Source organism: Cervus canadensis, chromosome 23 (assembly GCF_019320065.1).
Source record: "Cervus canadensis isolate Bull #8, Minnesota chromosome 23, ASM1932006v1, whole genome shotgun sequence".
Classification (NCBI taxonomy): Eukaryota; Metazoa; Chordata; class Mammalia; order Artiodactyla; family Cervidae; genus Cervus; species Cervus canadensis.
In genome coordinates, this window is record NC_057408.1 from 53611291 (window position 1) to 53636848 (window position 25558).

General features: G+C 40.9%; 1 protein-coding gene across 2 annotated transcripts in view; it reads right to left on the reverse strand.

Moving 5' to 3' along the window:
* EPB41L3 (erythrocyte membrane protein band 4.1 like 3) overlaps positions 1-25558 on the reverse strand; it is a 225957-nt gene that overhangs the window by 149275 nt on the left and 51124 nt on the right. The window contains exon 1 of one of the 2 annotated variants that reach the window (XM_043443951.1): positions 19670-19988. The exons of the other annotated variant lie outside the window; for it this stretch is intronic. Within the exon in view, the coding sequence (XP_043299886.1) occupies positions 19670-19724 (55 nt within the window). The 5' untranslated portion in view covers positions 19725-19988. Of the gene's footprint in view, positions 1-19669; positions 19989-25558 lie in introns of those variants that run through there. 2 annotated transcript variants of the gene reach the window in all.

Below are 25558 nucleotides of genomic sequence, written 5' to 3' on the forward strand. Positions count from 1 at the left end.
GCCACTTAACATCAGGAGGAGATTTAATGAGCCCTTGTCCTCTCAGGACAAAAGAAAATGTCACAGGATCCAGGTGGGACCCTCCTTACTCATCCGCACAAACAATGGGGATGACCACTGCAGTGGGAGTTGTCGCATCAGCTGGAGCAGAAGTGTCCAGACTAGAATTGTTTCTCACATCCATGGTTGCCATGGTGATATTTATAAAGATGTCACCATGATCAGTCAGTGAATACTTTTAAGAGGCTTCTGGAGGATAAGAAGTTACAATCCCCCCTCCGTCTTCACAAATCACTCTCATCCCACTTGCTCCCGATAAATGGCTCACTTCTTTTGATTGCACTTGGCATGCCCATGAAAGATGAGTCTCACATTCTGTAATTTCAGGCTTGAAGCCTGTACTGTGTTTTTCCATGCGGTCTGCATTTTGGTTTTATTCAGTGATTCATGGTGCCTGTTCAAAGGTCACCAGATCAATCCTTCATCTGCCAAGAATGTCTTCCAATCCCCAGCCTCTTCCTTCACCAGGGCAACAAAGGTCTAAGTCCTCCGACCCACTCTGAAAGAAGTGTCCTTGTATATTACATTGCCAAGTTTATGCCACAGCCATACTTTAAATAAATCTTAGGAGACAGAATATCTTCATCATTCCCTGTGCCCCACATCAGTAGATTGCAAGCCCTGTGAGCAAAGTGGGTATATTTTTCTCATAGTTGTACTTTCCAGTATGAGTAGCATGGCACATTAACCCTAAGAAACTCTGAAATAACTCCTAGCACCAGGCACTAGAGGGCCAAGTCAATGATGCCATCATCCCCAGCCAGGCACCTTAGAAACCCTGGGTCTTCCTGGCACCTCACTCCCCATCAGCTCCTTTACCCACTCTATTACTAAGTCCTTTGCATTTTACCTGAATCTCCCGGATCTGTGCACATCTCCCCTCTCCACTCTCCATGCTGGAACAGTCCGTTCTCCAGTCTCCAGTTTCCCTGACAAGAGTGAGCACTCAGAGACATAAGTGGGTTGCTTAGAACATGAACAACCCACTGTTCTCAGGGCAAGGACAACTCCCTCTATTGCAGCCTCAGTGCTCTGAGTTCTCACGGAGCTCCTGACCCACGTGCCCTTCCTCTGCTCTGTTCAGACCAGCCGCTTTCCATTCCTCTTTCCTGGCTTCCATAACTGGGTCACAGATCCTCTGAAAGTGCCGCCATTGCAACTCTGCATGGAGGCTAAGACTGATGAACCGCTGTCTGCCTTTGCTAGAATGAGATCCCAGTCGGGAACCAGGTCTGCTGCTCCTCACTGCTGTGTCCCTGCCGTGCACACTGCCTGGCATGTGGGAGACGCTCAGTGAATAGTTATGATAAGTGAACGTCAACAGACTCTCGTCATTGGAGACGGTATGGTCCATGATGGTTAGGTGTCTACCTGCACAGGTGGTGGCGAGGGGCTCACTACTTCTGGGTACAAAGGAAAAGCAAATGCATAAACCTGGACTCCACGAGGGCTTTAGGATCTTGGATACATAGGTAAGGCTCACAATGGGCACTTAAATATTCATCTGTATAGTTTGTGCACAGGGACTGAGCAGGTACCAGAACCTTGCTATTTTCCCAGTGGTGTGGCAGGAGCAGGGACACTTCCACCTGAAATGCTGCCCACAGACTGGGGAGAATGATGCAATTCTTCCTTGGCCCAGAGCATCAGCCTCTGAGCTTCGCCATTGGTTCACATTCACTCTCTCCCTGTCAGTGATCAGTCCTGGGAGAGGAATTAAAGAACAGGTGAGGAGGAGCTGTCGGTACAGCCATCAGGGATGGACCGTGGGGAAGCCTGGCCGAATTGGAGTCTCTCTGTCTGTCCCTGGATCCTCATGCTGGACAGAGTATTGGGCCTGGAGTCAGCCCCCTGACTCCTCCATGCGCCAGAGCCCTGACTTGGCTTGGGCCGTGGTGCTTCATCTCTTTGTATCTGCTTTCTCATTTCTAAACTGAGTGACTAACCTGCTTCAAGGGCCACTGAAAGGACTGGATGACATAATGTAGCAAGCACTTAGTGAGCTCTTAGGTTCATGGAACGGTGATGGCGTTAAATGAGATTACAAGGGCAGCTCACACTCATACCTTTCGGCCACGCTTCCTCGGCCAGTGCAGCCCACAGGTTCCTGACATCTCCCTCCCTCCATCTCACCTCTGTGGGCTCGCAAGATACAGAGGCAGAGCTAAGTGCCCCTGGAGAACCAGCCCACTTGATAAGGTAAAGAAGGATGGCTCCTCTGTCTGTGGAATTCTCCAGACAAGAATACTGGAGTGGGTTGCCATTCCCTTCTCCAGGGGATCTTCCCAACCCAGGGATCAAATCCAGTTCTTCTGCATTGCAGGTGAATTCTTTATTGTCTGAGCCACCAGTGAAGCCCTCAACCTTTGGGAGGTGTGTTGAACTCATATATCCAGTTCATGAGGAGTTAGGAAGAAGCAGCAAGGAGCCCTTATTAGCTAATCTGACTCAGTTCTGTTGCTCAATGGAAAGTGGTAAATGCAGGAAGTCATATCTGCTTAGAGCCAAGAACTTATGTATTAACACATTGCTGCTCCTAACACATTTTCCCCCCCAGTCTTGCCCCCATTGCTGGAAGCATTTTTAAAGCACTTATCTGAGACGTTCTCAAGAGCATGTGTCAGTATTTGGAAGTCCCATCAAAAACTGCAAATACTCATGTTGCTGAAGATAGATATATTTTTTTTGAAGGAGACAAAATGATTTAGCACCAGACTAATGAACAAAGGGATCAACTGGGGTCAGAGCCATTGGCCGTCAAAAGAGAAAAAAAAAAGAAAGACACAAGCCTGGAGTTTTAACTATAAACACATTCAACTGAGTTCTTAGAAGAGTTTAATGGACTAGTTTGGAAGGAAGGTCAAAAAGCAGTTCCAAAAAGACTCTGAGCCACAGAACCATCTCTACTCACAAACATAGCTATCATTTATCGACAGCCTACTATCTGCCAGGCACTTGATAAGTATGTTACATACACTCTATCACTTGAGATTCAGAAAACCCCTAAAGCTATATTGTACGGTCTCATACCTGAGAAATTCAGTCCATGCCCAAGGTCACAACCAAGATCTTACAGATAGAACTGCACTTGTCTGCACAGAAGTATTTATTTGACAGCACTCTCGTCTCCCTCTCCAAGAAGACAACATTCCTTTGAATGAATGTTCTCTGATATATTTGCTAAAAAAAAATTTTTTTTCATATAATGGCCAAGCTTTCTGTAATCCATGCAAACATAGAACCCTACAATAACCATGCAGGATTACTAGAACCTGGGACCTTGAAACAGGGCTTTGCTAGTGGACAGAAATTTCCAGTGTCAGGGGGAAGCACTCTGAGACCCTTTCAAATGGGAAGCAGAAATGAGCCTACAAAAGTCTCAGAAATGAGTAAGAGAATGGGATGTGTATCCAGCTCCCATTATGTTTACAGGGAGGGTCTGAGCTGCTAGTATGAAGAATAATTACACGTTAAATTTAATTATATAGAAGCTGCACAGACTAGGTGTTAAAGGGTTGTGTTTAAACCTGACTCTGGAATCTCTAGTGCTCAGTTGCTTTGGTTATGTTCAACTCTTTGTGACCCTAAGGACCATAGCCTGCCAGGCTCCTCTGTCCATGGGATGTTCCCCGCAAGAACATTGGAGTGGGTTGCTAAGCCCTACTCCAGGGGATCTTCCCGACCAAGTCATTGAATCCATGTCTCCTGTGTCTCCTGCTTTGCAGGTGGATTCTTTACTGTTGAGCCACTGGGGAAGCCCAGTAAATTATCCTTCAAGGCCTCAGTGATTTCAGTGCAAAGTGGGAATGACCACATCACCCTCTTCCTAGGGTTGCTTGATAATCAAATACGTTAAGTTCTTCCTAGTGTGTCTAAGGCATAGGAAGCCCACTATAAATGTTAGCTCTGATTATTCATATTGATGTAGAAACACATTCATTTCCCCAAGGGTCATTATCTGGGAGAGGGCACCACAGGAGAGACATTCATATTCTACAAATGTACTTAGTTTTTAGCCGTGGTGCTTTAATTCAATTAGACTACATCAAGTCTGAGTTTTTTGAACTTTACAAGAATTTTCCTTGCCAACATTACACAGTGTCTGAAATTAATTAAATGATAGTTTCTAAAGTAAAAAGTTTCCAGAACCCATTTCTGTAGAGTACCTCAGAAAAGAAAAATTTGGCATGCATTCCTTATGAAGATGAATATACATTTCTTTTTTTCCTGTGGAGAACTTTGTGATCTTCAAAATATTTGGCAGCAGTTTTATCTTTATGAAGTCGAGGCAGCCACAGTAATTTCCAAGTTGATCAGGAGAATAGATGATGATGTTTTTCTATCATGAGATGTTCTCATATCATTAAGTCTGGACTTTTAACAGACCTATTTTCAGATTAATGGAGAAGAAAAATTTCCCTTGGTTCCTAATTTAGAACATCAATTTTATGCAAAGAGGGAGAAAGTTATGGGTACCTGGAGGACCTGCCTCAACTACAGGAAGTCCCCATTGCCAAGAGAGCCCTGCTTCTCCCCCATCTTAGGACACCAGGAGAATCTTATATAGGGGCCCTCTGTGAAATCCTAGCTAACTGAATTCTCACCAGAGATAGGATCCCCAAAGCAAAGTTTCATAGCTGCCATGCAAAAAAACATCAATTCAGTAGAATTGAAATACTAGAGTTTAGCTCTAATACTTTGTCCACCTGATGCAAAGGGCCGACTCATTGGAAAAGACCCTGATGCTGGGAAAGATTGAGGGCAGGAGGAGAAGGAGATGACAGAGGATGAGATGGTTGGATGGCATCATCGACTCAATGGACATGAGTTTGAGCAAACTCCAGGAGATAGTGAAGGACAGGCAAGCCTGGCCTGCTGCAGTCCATGGGGTTGCAAAGAGTGGGACACAACTTAGCAACTGAACAACAATAGCAATCCATTCTTCGAAAGGATGAAACAGACCTCCATCCAATCACCTGGAAAGCCAACCTCGAAAACAGTCTGTCTTCTGAGCTCCAAACAATCAATCTACAAATGAACCTATGGATGTCAGTGTTTATAAATTCATGGTTATTTGGATTGATTTGAAACCTTCTTGCAGTTCATATCAATCAAGCAGTATTTACTTAGTTGCTTCTCTAGAAAAACTAATGAATACTAAACAATATTACTGATGGCTTAATAACTACCTCAGAGTCTTGATATGTGATCTAAATAAAATATTTTTCACCTACCACATAATTAGCAATTTTGAAAAAGATGAGAGAAAATTTCATGATATTGCACCTATATCACAATGTTAGATATTATAGTTTAAAATTTGCCTCCATGCATGCTAAAGCATGAACATGCTATTTCGCCTACCTCTATAGGTAAGCTATTTTTTTATTTGCCATCTTATTTTGAACTTTGGCTCAAACTCTACTGTACCATCCAGACACGAAAATGTATGCACCTCCAGTGACCTCCCCAAGATGCTCCCTGCAAATCCTCTTGGTGTCTGTGTGTTGGATCAGGTTTTTCCTCAACTTTGAGTTTCAGAAATGCTGAAAGTAATCTAAAGTGTCTGTATAAGAGGGCGAAATAAAAATGGTGATAGCACAAGAGCTAATTAAAGTTCAACCTAAAATTAGACGGGTTCCCTTGATTAATTGCATAGTAACTGCCTGATGAGTGAAGGAGTGAAGAGGACATTCATAGTCTATACTCGTCTAGATGCAAGAACTTTCAGAATGAAGAGCAGGGACTTTCCTAGCTGTCCAGCGGTTAAGAATCCACCTTGCCATACAGGGAGTGTGGGTTTGATCCATGGCCTGGGAACTAAGATCCTACATGCCAAGTAGCAACTAAGCCCACACGCGTATCACAACTACTGAGCCTGTGTGCAAGAACTAGAGAGTCTGTGGGCCAAGACAAAGATCCCACATGATGCTGTGAAGACCCCAAGTGCCACAACTAAGACGTCAATGCAGCCAAGTAAATAAATAAATATAGGGGAAAAAAAAAGAATGAAGAACCCTTATTCCGAACTTAAAATTGGTTGTTTAGAAACAGTTCCCCCAGGGAAGCATTTAGAAAAACTAAACAACTTTGGCAACACAAACTGCCTGATAAGAGTAACTTTTTAATTTTAACTTTTTCAAACTTAATTCACTCTGTAGGAAGAGACAACCTGTTACTGAATGAAGTCAGAGCCTCAGGTGAAGTACAAAGTCTATCTGAATAGGGGAATGAAGCCTGCAGATCCTAACAGTTCTGGAGAACACTGCAGGATACCCCACTGCACCATTCCAAAAAAAAATCTACATTTGTTAGGGTACATTGATCAGGAAGGGGAACATCTGCATGTTTATTGAAAGGAAATTGAATGGCAGGCCTTGTTATGTGACTCAAATGTTATGTTCCATACTTTACATGGTAATTTCCAAGACATTATATTGGGGGGAAAGAACAAAGAATGTATTATCTTCTGCGGTTTTCTTATGGCCACACATGGCAAATCCTTCAAAAAGGCTAGTGATCCACTGAATGAGATGTCGAAGGAGAAATTTTAATTTTCAAGTAGGATACATAATTAAAAATCATACAAACGTGCTTCATATGCTGAGCCTGCAGCAGCTTTTGAGCCATAAAGAAAGTGCCTAAAAATAAGTTGGGGGGCACAATGGAAGGGACATGGGAGCTCCTAAGAGCCTAGACTGAAACAATTTGAGCAAAAAAAGGAAATAAGGATGATACTGGAGTATAACCCAAAGAATCAAGTAAATATCCATGACTCCATACTGTTATAAATAAATGACTGACAAAATAAGTGGAAATAGGAGAAGGCACAACTCTTACAGAAGAATTCCAACTAATAATTGTAGGATGAATGAAGGAAATAGAAAAATCACCAGATCCATGGATGAATGCCAGAATCAGGGATGAAAGTTTAAGTTTCAGAGTATCTCCTCACAAATATTTATTAACTACAGAAGGATGCATGTTATCCTCCTTATAGTTGGAACCACCTTAACTCAGGTGATAAAAGTTGACATCGTCAATAAAATTAACACAGAGGTCACAGGCTCCCTGACATGATGCACTGAGAGGTCACGTCACCTGTGGAGGTTCTTCCCCAAATGCATGACCTCAGTCTATTCATGGGAAATATGGGGCTTCCCTGGTGGCTCAGTCAGTAAAGAATCTGCCTGCAATGCAGGAGACCCAGGTTCCATCCCTAGGTTGTGAAGATCCCCTGGAGAAGAGAATGGCTACCCACTCCAATATTCTTCCCTGGGGAATTCCAGGGACAGAGGAGCCTGGCGGGCTACAGCCCATACGGTTGCAAAAAATTGGACATGACTGAGCAACTAACACTTTCACATACATGAGACAAAGCCAAATGGAGGGACATTCTACAAAATATCTGGGACGTCAAGGGCTCACTGTTTTTCTAGCATTTGCCTGTAAGGGTGTCATGTCATCAGACTTCATGGCACTCACTTAATAACCAAGCCACCAAACAATTATCTTTGGAAATGATTTAAATGACCAGAGAGGAAATCCTATTTGTCTTAAACAGTACCACACACAGAGAAACATAATGCAGTTCAATTCGTTGATATTTTAAGACTATTTTAGACTACTGATTCATAACATAATACTTCCATCTTTCAGCTTCTCTATCTAATGGGCTTGGTCAAATAAATGACTTCTAAGAAGAACATGACATATACCAAAATGCAAAATTTTGCTCTAGCTCAATTGTTGGAGTAGGGAACACATTTTAGCTATCTATTAACTTGATTTGTGGATGTATCCAGCAAGCAGGGAATTTTAGAGAAGCCAACAAGGGGTGTTGAGGCACCAGGACAGGAAGAGCAGGGATACTGTATCATCCCCAGGCTGACTGATACAGTAAGGAGAGGAAGCTGTTAATAGCACTCACTGTGAGCTGAAAGGCAGGGAAGAATCCATCCAACGAGAGTAGAGCCAGTAATATTTCCTTCCCATTTCGTTTACCAGAGAGCGCTGAACAGAGTCCATTGTGCTACATAGTAGCTTCTCCTGAGTTAACTGTTTTATACGTAGTAGTGTGTATATGTTCTGGTGGCTCAGATGGTAAAGAGTTTCCCTGCAATGTGGGAGACCCGGCTTCAATGCCTGAGTAGGGAAGATCCCCTGGAGGAGGGCTTGGCAACCCGCTCCAGTATTCTTGCCTGGAGAATCCCATGGACAGAGGAGCCTGGCAGGGTACAGTGCATAAGGTCACACAGAGTCAGATACGACTGAGGGACTTAGCACGTACTCACTTGTATATATCCATCTCAATCTCCCAGTTCATCCCACGCCTGCCTGCCTTCCTTGGTATCCAAATGTTTGTTCTCTATGTCTGTGTCTCTATTTCTGCTTTGCAGGTAAGTTCATCTGTATCATTTTTCTAGATTCCACATAGAAGTGATATTATACAACAGTTTTTTTTTTTCTCTCTTTCTGGAAGTATAGTTGATTTACAATGTGTTAGTTTCAGGTGTACAGCAAAGAATATATGTATTCTTTTTCAGACTCTTCACTCCTATAGGTTATTATAAAATATTGAGTATAGTTCCCTGTGCTGCACAGTAGGTCAAACATAGAATATTATGTCACATAAAGTGAAAATTGAAATTCAAATTTCAATTTACATACCCATTTTTTTGCAGAGAATTATGATAGGTAGTCAATAAAATACTTTCAAGCATAAAAATACCATATGAGGGTTATACTCTATAGAGCAAGTAGAAAAAAAATTAAAGTTTAAGGAGAAAAAGAAATGATGCAAAATATCTGCAAAAGAAAAGCTTGTTCCCGTCCTTGTAGAATAGATGGCCAGTAGGAAATTGCTAGGGCTTCCCCAGTGGCTCAGACGGTAATCTGCCTGCAATGCAGGAGACCCAGGTTTGATCCCTGGGTCAGGAAAATCCCCTAGAGAAGAGAATAGCTACCCACTCCAGTATTCTTGGGGCTTCGCTGGTGGTTCAGATGGTAAAAAAATCTGTCTGTTACATGGGAAACCTGGGTTCAACCCCTGGGTCAGGAAGATCGCTACAGAATTTAAAAGATACATATAGAAGAGTGATGTACTTGTTTGATTATGAAAAGTATCATATATACATGAGAGCTAAAACTATGTGTGATATAACCATTTAAATTTGACATGAAAAAATTTAGTGTAAAAGCATTTAGATACAAGCCTAAAAATGGACAAGGGGTACATAGTTTCTCAAACTTTTTCTAGGTGACATACAAGCAAAAAGTATGAAGATCATTGGTCCTCAAGGGAGTATTGTCCCATCCATGCTCGAAAGCTGCCCTTCTCCTTCCACTGTGGTTTATACCAATTCTTCCAGATGGTAAAGAAAAACAGTCAGATATGAGAGAAAGCAAAGGCTTTGTTGAATATCAAAGAATGTTTTCACAACACTAGATGTGAAAATATGGATCTAGATTTCCCAGAGGTCTCTCCACATTTGCTAGGGTGCTCCCTGGGGTATACTCAAGCCCTGATTAAATGCAAAACATCTCTGGGTGATACTGATGATTTGTCAACAAGAGGAGAGACTAACAAAGTTACAGTAATGTTCCTAGCAGTATATATATAAGACCATTCCCAATATCTCTCGTGGAGGAAGCATGTAAAGATTTTTGTTCTTCAAGTCCATACTGTCAGATCCCCGGATTTCCAAATTAAGAAGTTGTTATTAAATATGTTGTTGTGTTACCCACTTCTTCAAGGAGACTTGGCATAGCCCCAGCATGCTTTGAACTTAAGAAATTCTACAAGAAACTCAAGCTGAACAATGAGAAAAAGAAAACTAAGGCTTTCAGTTATAAAAACTTGAGGAACTATTGAAAAGATTGAGTTTAGTGCTGATTATGCAAGCTCCTGCAAGATCAAGTCAGTCATTCCTAAAGGAAATCACCCCTGAATATTCAATGGAAGGACTGATGCTGAAGCTGAAGCTCCAAATACTTTGGCCACCTGATGCAAAGAGCCAACCCATTGGAAAAGACTCTGATGCTGGGAAAGATTGACGGCAAAAGAAGGGGGCGGCAGAGGATGAGATGGTTAGATAGCATCACCAGCTAAATGGACATGAATTTGAGAAGACTTTGGGAGATAGTGAAGGATAGGGAAGCCTGATGTGCTGCAGACCATGGGGTGCAAAGAGTCGGACATGACATAGCAACTGAACAACAACAAACAATGGAACTTTTCCACAAATACAATTTTATAAAATGTATCTTGATTATAATCAGTAGATTTGATTGGGTAATGTTTTCTTTTAATGGGACTGCATAGTTTTTCAGCACAATTTTCAGTAATCTGGAATAGGAATTCTCAAAATTAGCCCTTCAGATCTAGAGGCAATCTAAAGAAAAAATGAAACAAAATAACAGCAGAATTTGTTTTGGTGAGCAGAATGTTTTTAGTTTGATGGTGTCATTTTAAAGAGGGTGGCCAGCCACCTCCCAATATTTTTAGCAAGTATTGGTACTTATTGTATGAAGTTAATCAAATGTTTACTACCAATCACTCACTTTCTAATTTGGAATCACTGTCACTGTTGGGTGTATGACCAAAACAGCAATTAAGAGTCAGCAGGGCTTGTGAACAATTAGATTAAACTTCGCTGAGATGTAATATATAATACAACACAGCTTTCAATAGCTTACTTTCACTTCCTCTGAGTGGAAGATGTTTATCTTGTGTCCCTAGTTGGAATTCTTAATATATTTCCCTGTGGCAATATATTGGTATAATTCATACCAAATCTTAGGCATAGTGAAATTGTGGTACTTTTTTGCTCTTAAAGGGATATTTATTAATGAAAATATTAAATCCAACTGGATATCTAAAAATTTTTAATTTGTATATAACCAATATGACTAAAAATATACATGGTAGAAACTGACAGAATTAAAAAGAAATGCAAACATCTAAATCACGATTGATATTTATCACACTCAGTAGCTAATAAAAAAAAAGAAAAATTGTAGTCATATGTTAGAATTGGTTCAAAATTTTACCTAAATGTACCTATTGGGCATAGATAGAACACTACAACCAACAACTGCAGAATATAAATTCCCTTGAGACACACAGAATATCACTGCACTAAGGTGAATAGTGTCTCTCTCCAAAAAAAAAGTTTATCCAGAAACTCAGAATGTGATCTTAGTTGGAAACAGGGTCTTTTGAAATGAATTGCTTAGAATGAGGTCATGGGGGATTTGTTTAGTTGCTAAGTTGTGCCCTACTGTTTTGCGACACCACGGTCTGTAGGCCACCAGGCTCCTCTGTCAGTGGGATTTCCCAGGCAAGAATACCGCAGTGGGTTGCCATTTCCTTCTCCAAAACCGTGGTACTTTTATAGCAAAGTTCAGCTATGCAGCTAGATGAACTTTGCTTAGAGCTGAAGACATACCTCTTCAAAACTTGTAATCAGTGCTGTTTTCTATGTTTCCTATTTATGATTCAAGCTTTCTAAAATGTACACTAATGAGTCTTTTTTTGTACTCAGAACATTAGAATTTAGTATGATAAATTTTTTGGTAATTCACTCTTTTTTAATTAAGTGTAGTTAATTCACAATGCTTTGTTAGTTTCAGGTATACAACAAAGTGACTCAGTTATATATATATGTATATATATATACATATATATATATATTTTCAGATTCTTTTCCATTATAGGTTATTACAAGATATTGAGTATATTTTCCTGTGCTATACAGTAGGTCCTTGTTGTTTGCATATTCTAAATATAATAGTGTGAGTATGTATATGTTAATCACAAACTCCTAATTTATCCCCCTTGCTCTTTTCCCTTTGGTAAACATAAGTTTGTTTTCTATAGCTGTGGATCTATTTCTGTTTTGTAAATAAGTTTATTTGTGTCTTTTTTTTTTTTAGATTCTACATATCATCATATGTGATATTATATGATATTTGTCTTTGACTTACTAGTGAGTCTTAAAAAGAGTATTATTTGTTGGTTATGGGACAGTTGTTATAATTTTTATCAGGAGGCTGTCTGGAGGTCGAGGGGTTTACTACCTGTCCTGTTCACTCTGGATAGAAAAGGTTCTACTTTTCAATCCTGGAAGTGCATCAAGAGTTAAACAGACTTATAGCAGCTGGCTGGGGCACTGAATTGCTATTGACAACATTTTTAACATAAAAAATGCATTTAAAATTCTAAATAACTGGTTCACCAGCTTCAAGAATACAGGCCATTCTTATGTAGTTCCTTATGTAGGGAAGTTTCCTTACTCACACAGGTTTTATTTCTCTGCTGTTGCCTGGCAACAGAGATGTGGCAAGAGATGTCAGAGGTGAGGGAGCAGACTGAAGTCATTATGGAAAAGCAAGCTTATCAGCATTTTCCATCTAACTTTGTAATCCTTGAAATAAAATCGGTTTCATTGTGTTGAATAGTCTGTATGTTTTTTCTTATCAAATGCCAAGTTTTTAGAGACTTTCTTTCTTTCTGAATATAAGTCCAGTACACATGGGGAATTTAAATTATGTGCATTGCTTTGAAATGGACTTCTCTGTTATATTAGCACATTTTGAAGGGTAAAGTGGAAAACTTTCCACATTCTGAAGTCATGCACTCTGAGAAAAGTGGTTGTGAACACATTTGAAAATATTCCAAGAGGCATCAGAAATACACATTGGTTCTAAATTTCCTCACCATTGAGCCATTAGTTCACGTCAAATAAAATTCCATTTTCAAATACGTTGACCTGCTTATTAAAAAATTCTTTTAGAGAAAGGAATGCAAATGTTCTCTAGGTTGGCTAGACTCTATTTTGACATGAGCAGCAATGTGATCAAAATTGAAGCATCATTTCTTGGAGTTTATTTTTTTCAGCCTGTTCTGTACCAAATGCTAGGCCCCTGAGGATTCACAGCTCTTGGGTAATTAATTGCATTTTAGCATGATGCATTTTAGGACTTCTTTTCCGGTGGGCAAAACATAATGTGTTTTTAATGACATTTCATTTCTGGGCAATGTGGTGTTCAATGATTCTTACCCCAAAATTTTAACTTTTCCAGATAACTGCTATAAAGGTAAGAAACCTGAGTTAGAATCAGGTTCCATATTGGTTTGAAGTTGATTTTTACCCCTGTGGGTCCTCCCTTGTATCATACCTGAGTGAAGCCACAGTGACCATCCATTTATGGATGTGTCCTTAAATCTGAGTAGAAAAAATTAACTCTGTCCTTGCATAGTTGAGCAGGACCCTATGGGGCCTTCCTCGAAAAGACCTCCCCCCACCCCCCATATCCTCCACCTGCCTCTTGTCTATAGAAAAATGTTAACCTCTTAGGCTGAATACCAGACCACCTTACCTGTCTCCTGAGAAACCTGTACACAGGTCAAGAAGCAACAGTTAGAACTGGAGGTAGAATAACAGATTGGTTCAAAATTGGGAAAGGAGTACATCAAGGCTGTATATTGTCACCATGCTTATTTAACTTCTATCATGAGAAATGCTGGGCTGGATGAATCACAAGCTGGAATCAAGATTGCCAGGAGAAATATCAATAACCTCAGATATGCAGATGATACCACTCTAATGGCAGAAAGCAAAGAGGAACTAAAGAGCCTCTTGACGAAAGTGAAAGATGACAGTGAAAAAGCTGACCTAAAACTCAGCATTCAAAAAACAAAGATCATGGTGTCCGGTCCCATAACTTCATGGCAAATAGATGGGGAAAAAGTAGAAACAGTGACAGATTTTATTTTCTTGGGCTCCAAAATCACTGCAGATGGTGACTGTAGTCATGAAATTAAAAGATGCTTGCTCCTTGGAAGAAAATCTCTGACAAACCTAGACATCATATTAAAAAAGTAGAGCTACCACTTTGCCAACAAAGGTCAGTATAGTCAAAGTTATGGTTTTTCCAGTAGTTATGTATGGATGTGAGAGTTGGACCATAAAGAAGGCTAAGTGCCAAAGAATTGATGCCTTTGAATTGTGGTGCTGGAGAACACTCTTGAGAGTCCCTTGGACTGCAAGGAAATCAAACCAGTTAATCCTAAAGTAAATCAACCCTGATTATTCATTGGAAGGACTGATGCTGAAGCTGAATCTCCAATACTTTGACCACCTGATGCAAAGGTGCGACTCTGGGAAGATTGAGGGCAAAAGGAAAAGGAAATGGCAGAGGATGAGATGGTTAGATAGCATCACTGACCCAGTGGACATGAGTCTGAGCAAACTCCGGGAGATAGTGAAGGAAGGACAGGGAAGCCTGGTGTGCTGCAGTCCATGGGTCACAAAGAGTCAGACACAACTGAGCGACTAAACAACAACAAATGTACTGGGAATCGGTGGTCTGTTTAGAACTGCCTCTGCTCATGTATGTTTGTGCGGCATGTAAATAAGCATCTACTGACGCGGTCCTAACCAACAGTTATATGAGTCTCGCTGTCCGTTACAGGGTGCTGGTGAACCACTGTCCTTTACATTAGCCTTAAAGAGCAGCTGGAAGAATCTCCTCTCAGGTTTCAGGAGTAGGACAACTGGGGTTTTTATCTTAAGATATTTCAGATCTGTCACTAATCATGTCTTCCTCTTCACTTTCCCTGCAGATGAAACCTCGTCCACAAGGCATGAAGGTACATACCTCTCAGACTCACCTGGTCCTGGCTCCGCTTTTTCCTTCCTGTATCATCTTTTAACCCTGACTTCCTCCACCATTTATTCTGTTTGAACAATTGGGATGCCTAATTCAAGTACTTTAGAACAATACAGGATATGAGTTTTAAGAATTAGCAATAAGAAAAATAGTTGCATGGAAGAGAAACATAGTCTTTTGTGTGTGTGTTTCCTGTTTATTTTTATTTATTTTATTTTTTTCCATTTATTTTTATTAGTTGGAGGCTAATTACTTTACAATATTGTAGTGGTTTCTGCCATACATTGACATGAATCAGCTATGGATTTACATGTGTTCCCTATCCCGATCCCCCCTCCTGCCTCCCTCTCCATCCCATCCCTCTGGGTCTTCCCAGTGCACCAGCCTTGAGCACTTGTCTCATACATCCAACCTGGGCTGGTGATCTGTTTTACCCTTGATAGTATACTTGTTTCAATGCTATTCTCTCAGAACATAGTCTTTTTCCTGCTTTTAGACCTCTACTTTGTGAAGGCAAGTAGGATTCAGTATGCCCCCATCTATCCACCGCCCCCCACTCTTGGGAGTCCTGACATTCAAAGAAGATGGCGAGAGTTCTGAGGAACAGGAGTAGGTGGGGGCTGGACTTGCAAGAAGGAAAGAGAAAAATCTCACATCTGAGCAGCAAGGAATTGAAACTAAGTTTCTGTGACTACGGGGTCACTTCTAAGGAAAGTCAAGAAAATGCCAGTCAGGAATTTCTCACATTAAATCCCAAAGTGACATTTAAAATCCTGACACATCCAATTTGTATAACACAAGAATGTCATCTCCACAAGACGTATTTATGAAGTAGCTTTTGCCCAGCTCCTGCATCACATGTATTCCCCCACATGGGCAGGTCTAAAAATGATCCCAAACCTGTTACTATATTTTCCGCCCTTGCAAGTGAGAGAGAACCTTCACTAAAAAAAAAAAAAAAATGGGGAATGTAGAAACATTGCTCTGGTTAAGTAAAGTGGTTATTAGTCTAATCAAAAGCAGTTATATGCTAATCAATAAATAGGACTAGGATATTTACCAGAGAAGGAAATGGCAACCCACTCCAGTATTCTTGCCTAGAAAATACTGTGGTCAGAGGAGCCTGGTGGGTTGCTGTCTATGGGGTCACACAGAGTCGGACACGACTGAAGCGACTTAGCAGCAGCAGCAGCAGGATATTTAGGGTAGAAACTATGGGGAGGAAATATAACTGGATTCTCAGAAGCCGCTGTGACTGGCGACACAGCACAGATACTCTCCCAGACAGCTGGCATCTGCCCGTGTTGTCCAGATAATCAGTGAGAAGAGAGTTTTTCTTAGAAGCTGTGTATGCATACATTGTTTCATCAATTTGGTTCAATGACCAGAGACCTCATCACTTCCCATTCCCCTAACAGACTCCATTTCCTCTGTTTCTTTTCTAATCAGTTCCAACCAGAAATCTATACCTCGTAGCAAACAAACCTCTAGGGAATTGTTCACACACTACTTCTTTCTTACAAACAAGTTTTTAAAAAACAAGAGCTATTTTTGTTTAAAAAAATCAAGACTAGATTAGACAGCTCAGGTAAAGGAATTCCAATTGTTAATGATTGGTAAGTAGAATAGAATGCTGGAATCAGTTGCCTAAAATATAATACTTTAAAATGACATGAATACTATTTCTAGGTTAAAATTATGTCTGTTAGCAGTGTGTCCGTTACAGCTAATACAATTTAAATTTTCCTCTCAACACTAATTATTTTATTATGTGATTTACTCTCATTGTCTACTCATGACATAAAAACATACCTTGGACATGAATTTCAAGTTAGAATCAGTTTTTCTAATGTAATTTACCAATATCTTGAATGTATCACATTGGTGGTAAAATATACATATTTTATAATATATAATATACATATAATTTGATTATGTGTAATAATACATGCTTTCCTGATGGCTCAGGAGGTAAAGAGTCTGCCTGCAATGCGGGAGACCTGGGTTCAATCCCTGGGTTGGGAACATCTCCTGGAGAAGGAAATGGCAACCCACTCCAGTACTCTTGCCTGGAAAATCCCATGGATGGAGGAGCCTGGTAGGCTACAGACCATGGGGTCGCAAAGAGTCGGACACGACTGAGAAACTTCACTTTCACAATATGTTGTATATGATATGAATAATATATATGATATAGATGATATGAATAATATATATTAATATAAATAATATGGGCGTTGCCATGCCCTCCTCCAGGGGATCTTCCCAACCCAGGGATCAAACTTGAGTCTCTTGCATCTCCTGCATTGGCAAGAGGATTCTTTACCACTAGTGCCACCTGGGAAGCCCAAAAAATATTACAAATATGATAGGCAATAATATAAATAAATGTTATATCAATATATCCAGAATTTAGAATGTCTCCCTTCTCATCCCGTAGGTAGGAAATATGATATATAATACATTGTAATATAATATAGATAATATATATCAATATATCCAGAATTTAGAATGTCTCCCTTCCCATCCAGGGGCTCTATCTAAGTAATCTTTCTCTACCAGAAAAAAGCCTTCTGGGTATTTCATCTCCCAGACCTAGACACCACTTCCTATCCCTGCATTGCTTATCTCCAACCTGTTTATTCTTCCTACCAACCATCCCTCCTCTTTTTATTCTCACACTGACATCTGAGCTTTGGGCTAGGTTATTTCCAATCTCCTGGCTCCAGTGTCTCACCAGCTACTCCACTCTGCTCTCCACTCCACTCCCATGAAATCTTTCGAACCATGGTTTTCAAGGTCACTGTAGCTGTTCAATAACCTTCAATAGATCCTGTGTGGAGAAGTGTGAGCATGGCAAGGTTGATATGCTATCCTTAGAAAGGCCTCTTTGTAGGACTGCCCCTTGGCTGGTACCTGGGAACTTGGTCTAGGGGGGAGAGTTCCCTCTGCTTCCAACAGATCAGATGACTCTCTTGGCCCAAACTGTTCGTACAAACCACATGGCTTATGCCAAATACCCACTTTCCTCCAGGAGCCTGGAATTTTGATGGGAATGTGGTAGAGGATGTCCATGGGACCAGCCACCAATAAAACTCCTGGGCAAGGAGTCTGTATTAAGCTCCCAGGCAGACAACATTCCTCAAGTGTTGTCAGTTTGTTCTGGAGGAATCAGGCACACCCTACGTGCGCTAAAAAGCAGAGACATCACTTTGCCGACAAAGATCAGTATAGTCAAAGCTATGATTTTTCTAGTAGTCATGTACAGATGTGAGAGCTGGACTGTAAAGAAGGCTGAGTGCCAAAGAATTGATGCTTTTGAACTGTGGTGCTAGAGAAGACTCTTGAGAGTCCCTTGGACTGCAAGGAGATCAAACTAGTCAATCCTAAAGGAAATCAACCTTGAATATTCATTAGAAAGACTGATGCTGAAGCTGAAGCTCCAATAATTTGGCCACCTGATGCAAAGGGGCAACTCACTGGAAAAGACCCTGGTGCTGGGAAAGATTGAGGGCAGAGGGGAGAAGGGGACAACAGAGGATAAGATAGTTGGATGATATCACCAATTCAATGGATGTGAGTTTGAGCAAACTCTGGGAGATAGTGAAGGACAGGGAAGCCTGGAGTGCTACAGTCCATGGGGTCGCAAAGAGTTGGACATGAAGGAGCAACTGAGCAGCAAGTTGCAAAAAATTACCAGTTTCCAACTAAAAGGTTCATTTGAAGCAAAATGGCTGTATTAAGGGAGACCTATTTTCTCTGTAACTTCCATGCTAGAAGGTTAATTTTTGTATAGGCCTGCAAAACTTTCTGGATTCATTGAAAACAAATGTGAGAAATAGTTCAGAAAGAGACATCCAAATAAAAATAAAGTGTGGTGCAAAATACAGATAATATTCAAAATATCACACCAAAATCTCTCAGATAATAATATTGCTCTTAAAAGTTACTCTGAGAAAAGGAAAGAATTAAGAGAAATTAGCAACTCAGTAGTTGGCAGGAAAGGGGTTGGGTTCTTGTTCAGTCAAAGCCCCTTATCTCTCAGGATGGGGTGGGTGACACACGAAACAGCCCCCTTTGGAAATATTATGAACCCAATTGATAAAATACATGTCAAGATCAAAAGATTTCAACAAGAGAAGAGCCCGCAGAGAAACCTCTCTGAGTTTCCTGCTGCTTCTGTATACATACCTTGCTAATTAGTTACTTCTAAAACCAATTATTGCTAAAATTCATTTTCCCAGTGATCCACAAAAGACCCACAGAAACCACTGAGGATGTCAGACATGAGACTCTCCAGCCTGAAATAGATCCCTGGCTTGACTGACAGGCAGCTCCCTCCCTTTGAGGTATAGATATCATCCATGCTTTAATGAAGTTGTTTTACTATTACTTCCAGAATAAATTTAAGTTATATTTGACTATTCTAGTCTGTGTAATTCTTGGCACAGAGAACAGTGAATTACAACTTGTGAATTGCAAAGACTGAGCATAAGCCTGTGGCGTTCTCTTTGGAGCACATTCAAGCTTTTAACCACTTCTTCCATGGAAGTTGCCATCATGACTGAAAGCTGTTTCCTAACTCTAAGCGTGTGTCCTTAGAGCAAAGACTTTCTGACGAATCAGACTGGCAGAGAGAGACTAAGAAGGTGAGATGATATTGTAGCTAAACCCCATCTGTTCACATGTCCAGGCTTTCCTGCTAAAAACTGAAAAGCAAAGCCTTCCAACCAGAGAAAATCTAGAGAACAATCAACATAACAAAGTCATGGATGAACCAACATTTTCAGAGGCCTCAGGCACTAAAGAAGAATTTCACATTTCCCTGGTTGAATTTATAAGTGGACTTGCTTCAACATTTATCCTATTCAGAGTTTGATAAATGGTCACTTCTCACGAGCACACATTCATGTTAGGAAGACAAAAACGTTACCTCCAAATCCTAAGAGGGACTTTGAGCACAGATAGAGGCAGATGAAGGATGGCATGCTGCAGTGCAGCGGTTTCAAAGTGACCGGAGTGCGGGCATCCTGGCTTCTATCCCTCCAGGAATAGATTCAATGAAACACAAACAGATCCAGGGAGGTAAAGGCAACTGTTTTCCGATCACATCCAGCTACTCTCCTTGAATTCAAAGCTCAAAAAAACAAGCCAGGGGCAGGAAGCAGTCACTGCACAGCATCCCACGGTGTCCTTCAGACCTGTCTCCGAATCATTTTCCCGGCCCCTCTGTAGCTTCTCCGCATGACTGTGCAGCGCGCTGAAAAGCGCTGTGAAGCAGATTCAGCAGCAGCAGCAAACAGAACATCGCAAGTCACAGAGGGCATCCTAGGACCGCCGGCTCCCGGGCATCATAGAACCTTCTGCTTTGTATCAAATTGTCAGTGTAAATATGTAGATGAGCATTTTAGAAATCCTTAGTTTCCCACAATTGCCATATTTTTAATTAGATTTTTTTATGTAGACCATTTAAAAAGTCTTATTGAATTTGTTACAATATTGCTTCTGTTTTATGTTTTGTTGTTTTGGCTACGAGGCTGGTAGGATATTAGCTCTCCGACCAGGGATCGAACCTGCATTCCCTGCATTGGAAGGCAAAGTCTTAACCACTGGGCTGCCAAGGAAGTCTCTTCAATGCCCTATTAATGTGTTTGCATGCTCAGTCGTGTCTGACTCTTTGCAACCCCACAGACTGTAGCCCACCAGGGTTCTCTGTCCATGGGATTCTCCAGGCAAGAATACTGGAGTGGGTTGCCATTTCCTCCTCCAGGTGATCTTCCTGACCCAGGGATGGAACCCACATCTCCTGCATCTCCTGCATTGGCAGGCAGATTCTTTAAGATTTGAGCCACCTGGGAAGCCCATGCAGTATTAATACACACAGTTTAAACATCTACCGATAGGGCTATTGAAAGCAAAATGAAATAATGATGCTGATTTTTTTCTCATTTATTTTGCCAAAGACTCCACTAAAGCTCTTCCCTTCTAACTTTCTTTCCCCATATTTCTTCCAAGAGAGTCTGAGTTCACTGAATTGCTTAATCTCTAAAGTATAAAAATATTAGTAGGACTACGCTGGCCAGGCCAATAAGCAGAGATTCTCCAACTAAGCAGATGGGGCAAATTCCAACAAAGCTAGTCTATGAAATGGAGGCTCCGGTGGTGGGGAGGGACCAAGAAATGAGCAAGAACTTTTCTTTCTGATCATCTATTGTGCTCTAGGCCAGTATTTACCGTACGTTATGTAAACATGAATCCAAAATCAACCCCTGAACACTGAGCTATCAGCCCCACCTTTAGATGCAAAAATGATCTTCAAATGGTCAAGTAACTTGCTCAACATCTCCTATACACCAGTAACAAAATCACCACCCAAGAGAAAAGTGATCAAAATATAGGAAGAGACATTTCACAGCTGCCAGTAAGCGTGAGAAGCATTCATCATTATTAATTGTCAGAGAAATATAAAACTCCAGTGAGATAACCATTCAATTAGCAAAAATGAAAACGTCCAACAAGTGTTAAAGGACTGTGGACCTACCTTCCAATGACAGTGAAAATTAGGTCAACTGACTTTGGAAAACCATTTGGTTCTATGTCCTAAAGTTAAACATTCATACACCCTAGGATGCAGCAATTCCACATCTGTCCAAGAGAAATTCTTTTTCCATTTCAGTTATTGTTTTTAATTCAAGTACAGTTGATTCACACTGTTGTGTTAGTTTCAGGTGAGCAGCAAAGTGATTCAGGTATACGTATATTTATATCTACTCTTTTCCAGATTCTTTTCCTTTTTGGATTGTTGCAAAGTACGGGATACAGTTCCCTGTGCTAAACAGTAGGTCCTTGTTGCTTATCTGTTTCATGTACAGCATTGTGGACAGGATAATCCTAAACTCCTAATTTACCCCTTCTCCCATTCTCTTTTCATAACTCTAAGTCTGTTTTCTATTTGTATAGGCTTACTTCTGTTTTGCTTATAAGTTCATTTGTATCTTTTTTTCTTTTTAGATTCCACATATAAGTGATATCCTATGATATTTGTATTTCTCTGTCTGGTTTATTTCTCTTAGTATGATAATCTCTAGGTCCATCCATGTTGCTGAAAATGGCATTATTTCATTATTGTTTTATGGCTGAGTAGTATCCCATTGCATGCGTGTATCTTTATTCATTCACCTGTTGACAGGCATTTAGGTTGTTTTCATGTCTTGGCTATTGTAAATAGTAATGCTATGACCATTGGGGTGCATGTATCTTTTCAAATTATGGTTTTCTCTGGATATATGCCCAAGAGTGGGATTGCAGGATCATATGGTATCTCTATTTTTTTAAGTTTTTAAAGAAACCTCCATACTGTTCTCCAAGCAATTCTTAAACATGTGCATGAAGACTTATGTTCAACAATGTCAAAATAGCCCTCTCTACAACAATAAGGTTCTGAAGACAGACAAATGCCCCATCAACAAGTGACCAGATAATAAACTAGGAAATGCTTCACACATTAGAATATTAAACAATAGAGCAAAACAAATGTAGTACAGTGTATCATCATGTAGATGAATCTCTGAATAAAAAATTAGTTTCACAGGATTACATGCAACATTATATTCTTTATAAAAAGTAAAAGACAATTATAATTAAAAGTTTCCTTTTTGGATTACTTATGAACGCAATGAGAGTGCAAGGAAAGGAAAGAAAAGGAGTAACAAACACGAGACTCAGGATAAAGTCAGGGCAGGTGGAGCTGGAATGAAATAAGGGAATGGCCCAACAGTTACATGAAGGTCACTGTCAAATCCTGGCTTCTGTTTGGGGAGGTGGTCTCATTGGCCTTATGTGCATGCATACTTAGTCGCTCAGTTGTGTCCAACTCTGTGACCCCACGGACTGTAGCTTGCCAGACTCCTCTGTCCGTGGGATTCTCTAGGCAGGAATACTGGAGTGTGTCGCCAGTTCCTCCTCCAGGGGATCGTCCTGACTCAGGGATCGAACCCAAGTCTTCTGTGTCTCCTAAATTGCAGGTGAATTCTTTACCTGCTGAGCCACCTAGGAAACCCCCTCACTGGTCTTACTGCATTTAGAAAACAATGAAATAAAGAGAAAACACCAATGGGAGTGTATCATTGACCAAGGATTACTAGTAGTCTAGTTCACACAAGTGTGTGCGTACTAAGTCACTAAGTCGTGTCTGACTCTTGTTGACCTCATGGACTGAAGCCTGCCAGTCTCCTCTGTCCAAGAGATTCTTCAGGCAAGAATATCAGAGTGGGTTGCCATGCCCTCCTCCAGGGGATCTTTCCGACCCAGAGACTGAAGCTGCATCTCTATTTCTACTGCATTGGCAGGTGAGTTCTTTACCTCTAGCGCCATCTGGGAAGCCCAGTTTGTACATCTGAGGTCCTAAAAACACCCAAAGAAACAACGAAAAAACCAACAAATAAAGAAAAACTGGGTCCAAGTCATACAGTGCTGCATTAAGGACTCAAATTCAGGTTCAGCAGACCCTGAAGCCCCCACTGCCGCCGGACCAAAGACCACTGCCTCGCTTTCAACTAGAGACGTGCAAACAGTGCAACTGACTCCCATCCACCTACGAGGATGGGGCAACCTTGTGTAGAGGTCATAACCAGAACTGATCAACTTAGTTTTCCCAGGTTGTGTTGAAAGACAAGAAAGGTATCACCAGTCTAACAGACACTTTTGAACAACACACAGACCAACCAAAGCTAGCATCCCAAACTGGAGGGGGCTGTCTCACTCTCACAGACTCGGTGTCCTTGGGATGGAAGGACTTGAGATGATGATAAAGGTGGTGATCCTGATGACTTAACGCTGTTATCTGCTTATCAGCCAGAGCACTACCAACACTTTTTGACATGTCCTTCACTACAATCTTTGAGGCATGAATTATTATTGTTTCCAATTTAAAGACAAAGTGACTGTAAGAAAAAGAGGTCAAGAAACTTCCCAGAGGACGTACAATTATGATGGAAGTCTTGAACCCAGTTGTCTCTTGTTCCATTGTCCAAGCTTTTAATGGTGGCGATACTAATACACACACATATGTACAGAAATACACATAGTATAGACACAAATATTCATTTGTACTCTCATGTGGATAGATACACACATGTGCAGACATGTGTACACATGTGTATGGACACTACATATATAAAAACACACTCATCCATATATATATAGACACACATCATACACACATATGCATGAATATACACCCGTGCACAATCTGTATTCAGACATACATATTCACACACACACATTAACACGTATATGCATACATGTGTTATATATGCATACATGTGTTATATATGCATGTATGTTATATATGTGTGTATTATATACTCTTAACAAAAGATACATACTCATAAGCACACATGTATAGACACATACATGAACAGACACACACTCATGCACTCATATGTACAGACACAAACACAAAATGTTGCCTAGTTTTCCTGGCATTACTTGAGACTCATTAAATGTTTTCAAAAACCCTTGTGTCCCTTCCCTTCTCCAGCATATGTCACTGAGTCATCCATATGAGAAGCAACTTGGCTTAAAATAAACGTGATTCCCTTGGAGCAGCTGGTCCATGACGACCACCCTGGGGCTCCCGGTTACAATCCTTGCTGGTGATTTCTCACGTGCTTCCCGCCATGGCCTGTCCTTCACACCCCTGGGCACCGGAGCCTCCCGCTGCATCTCACTTTCTGCTCCTCCTCGGGGTCAGGCCCACACCTGCCAGTGGCCTCACAGAGCGACTTAGTGGAAGTGAAGCCATCAATATTTGTAACCATATCTCTTTAAATTTGGGGAAATCTATTAAATCTTTTTGATGTGATACAAGCAAACAAAAATTTTGCTTAATTGTTGGTGATATATATACCAGATGGAGCCTGGAATGTAACCAGCACTTAATGAATGGCAGTCATTAATATTATAAAAAATAAGACTCACTATTATCATCACTCACAGAGAGTCTGCTGCTGCTAAGTCACTTCAGTCGTGTCCAACTCTGTGCGACCCCATGGACTGCAGCTGACCAGGCTCCTCCATCCATGGGATTCTCCAGGCAAGAGTCCTGGAGTGGGGTGCCATTGCCTTCTCTGCACAGAGAAGCTAGACTTCCTAAATTTGGCTTCTGAGATCTTACTTTTGGAGGTTTTTAGTTTGGGGCATTTGCCTGGTGGCTCAGATTGTAAAGAATCTGCCTCAGTGCGGGAGAGCCAGTTTGATCCCTGGGTCAGAAAGATCCCCTGGAGAAGGAAATGGCAACCCACGCCAGTATTCTTGTCTGGAGAATTCCATGGACAGAGAAGCTTGGTGGGTACAGTCCATGGGGTCACAAAGAGTTGGGCACGACTGAGCGCCCAACACACACACACACACACACACACACACACACACACACACAACCTTACAGTGTCTAAATGTGAAGTTCTCCTATGAGTTTAGGCTCAGTTATAAGAACATTCTCTCAAATTGGATTTTAAAAGCTAGAGCCTCCAGAGAATAATGAAAGAGTAAATAGGCTACAATTTCCAGTACTTGCTGTTGTTGTAAGTAAGTGAGATGGGTATGTGAGTTGGGAGTGGGATACAGAAATGCAAAAAAAGTTCAAAAAGCAACAACAAAGAAGCCTCTACAAACTCTGAATCTCTAAGATAGGTGAGAACCAGGGAAAAGGTGCATGGAACTCCCTTTCCTCCAATCACCGCTATCCCTACCCCCCAAACACACGTATACACTTCATTATTTAGCTCTGGGACATTCCATCAACCACTCAGGTGGTGCTAGT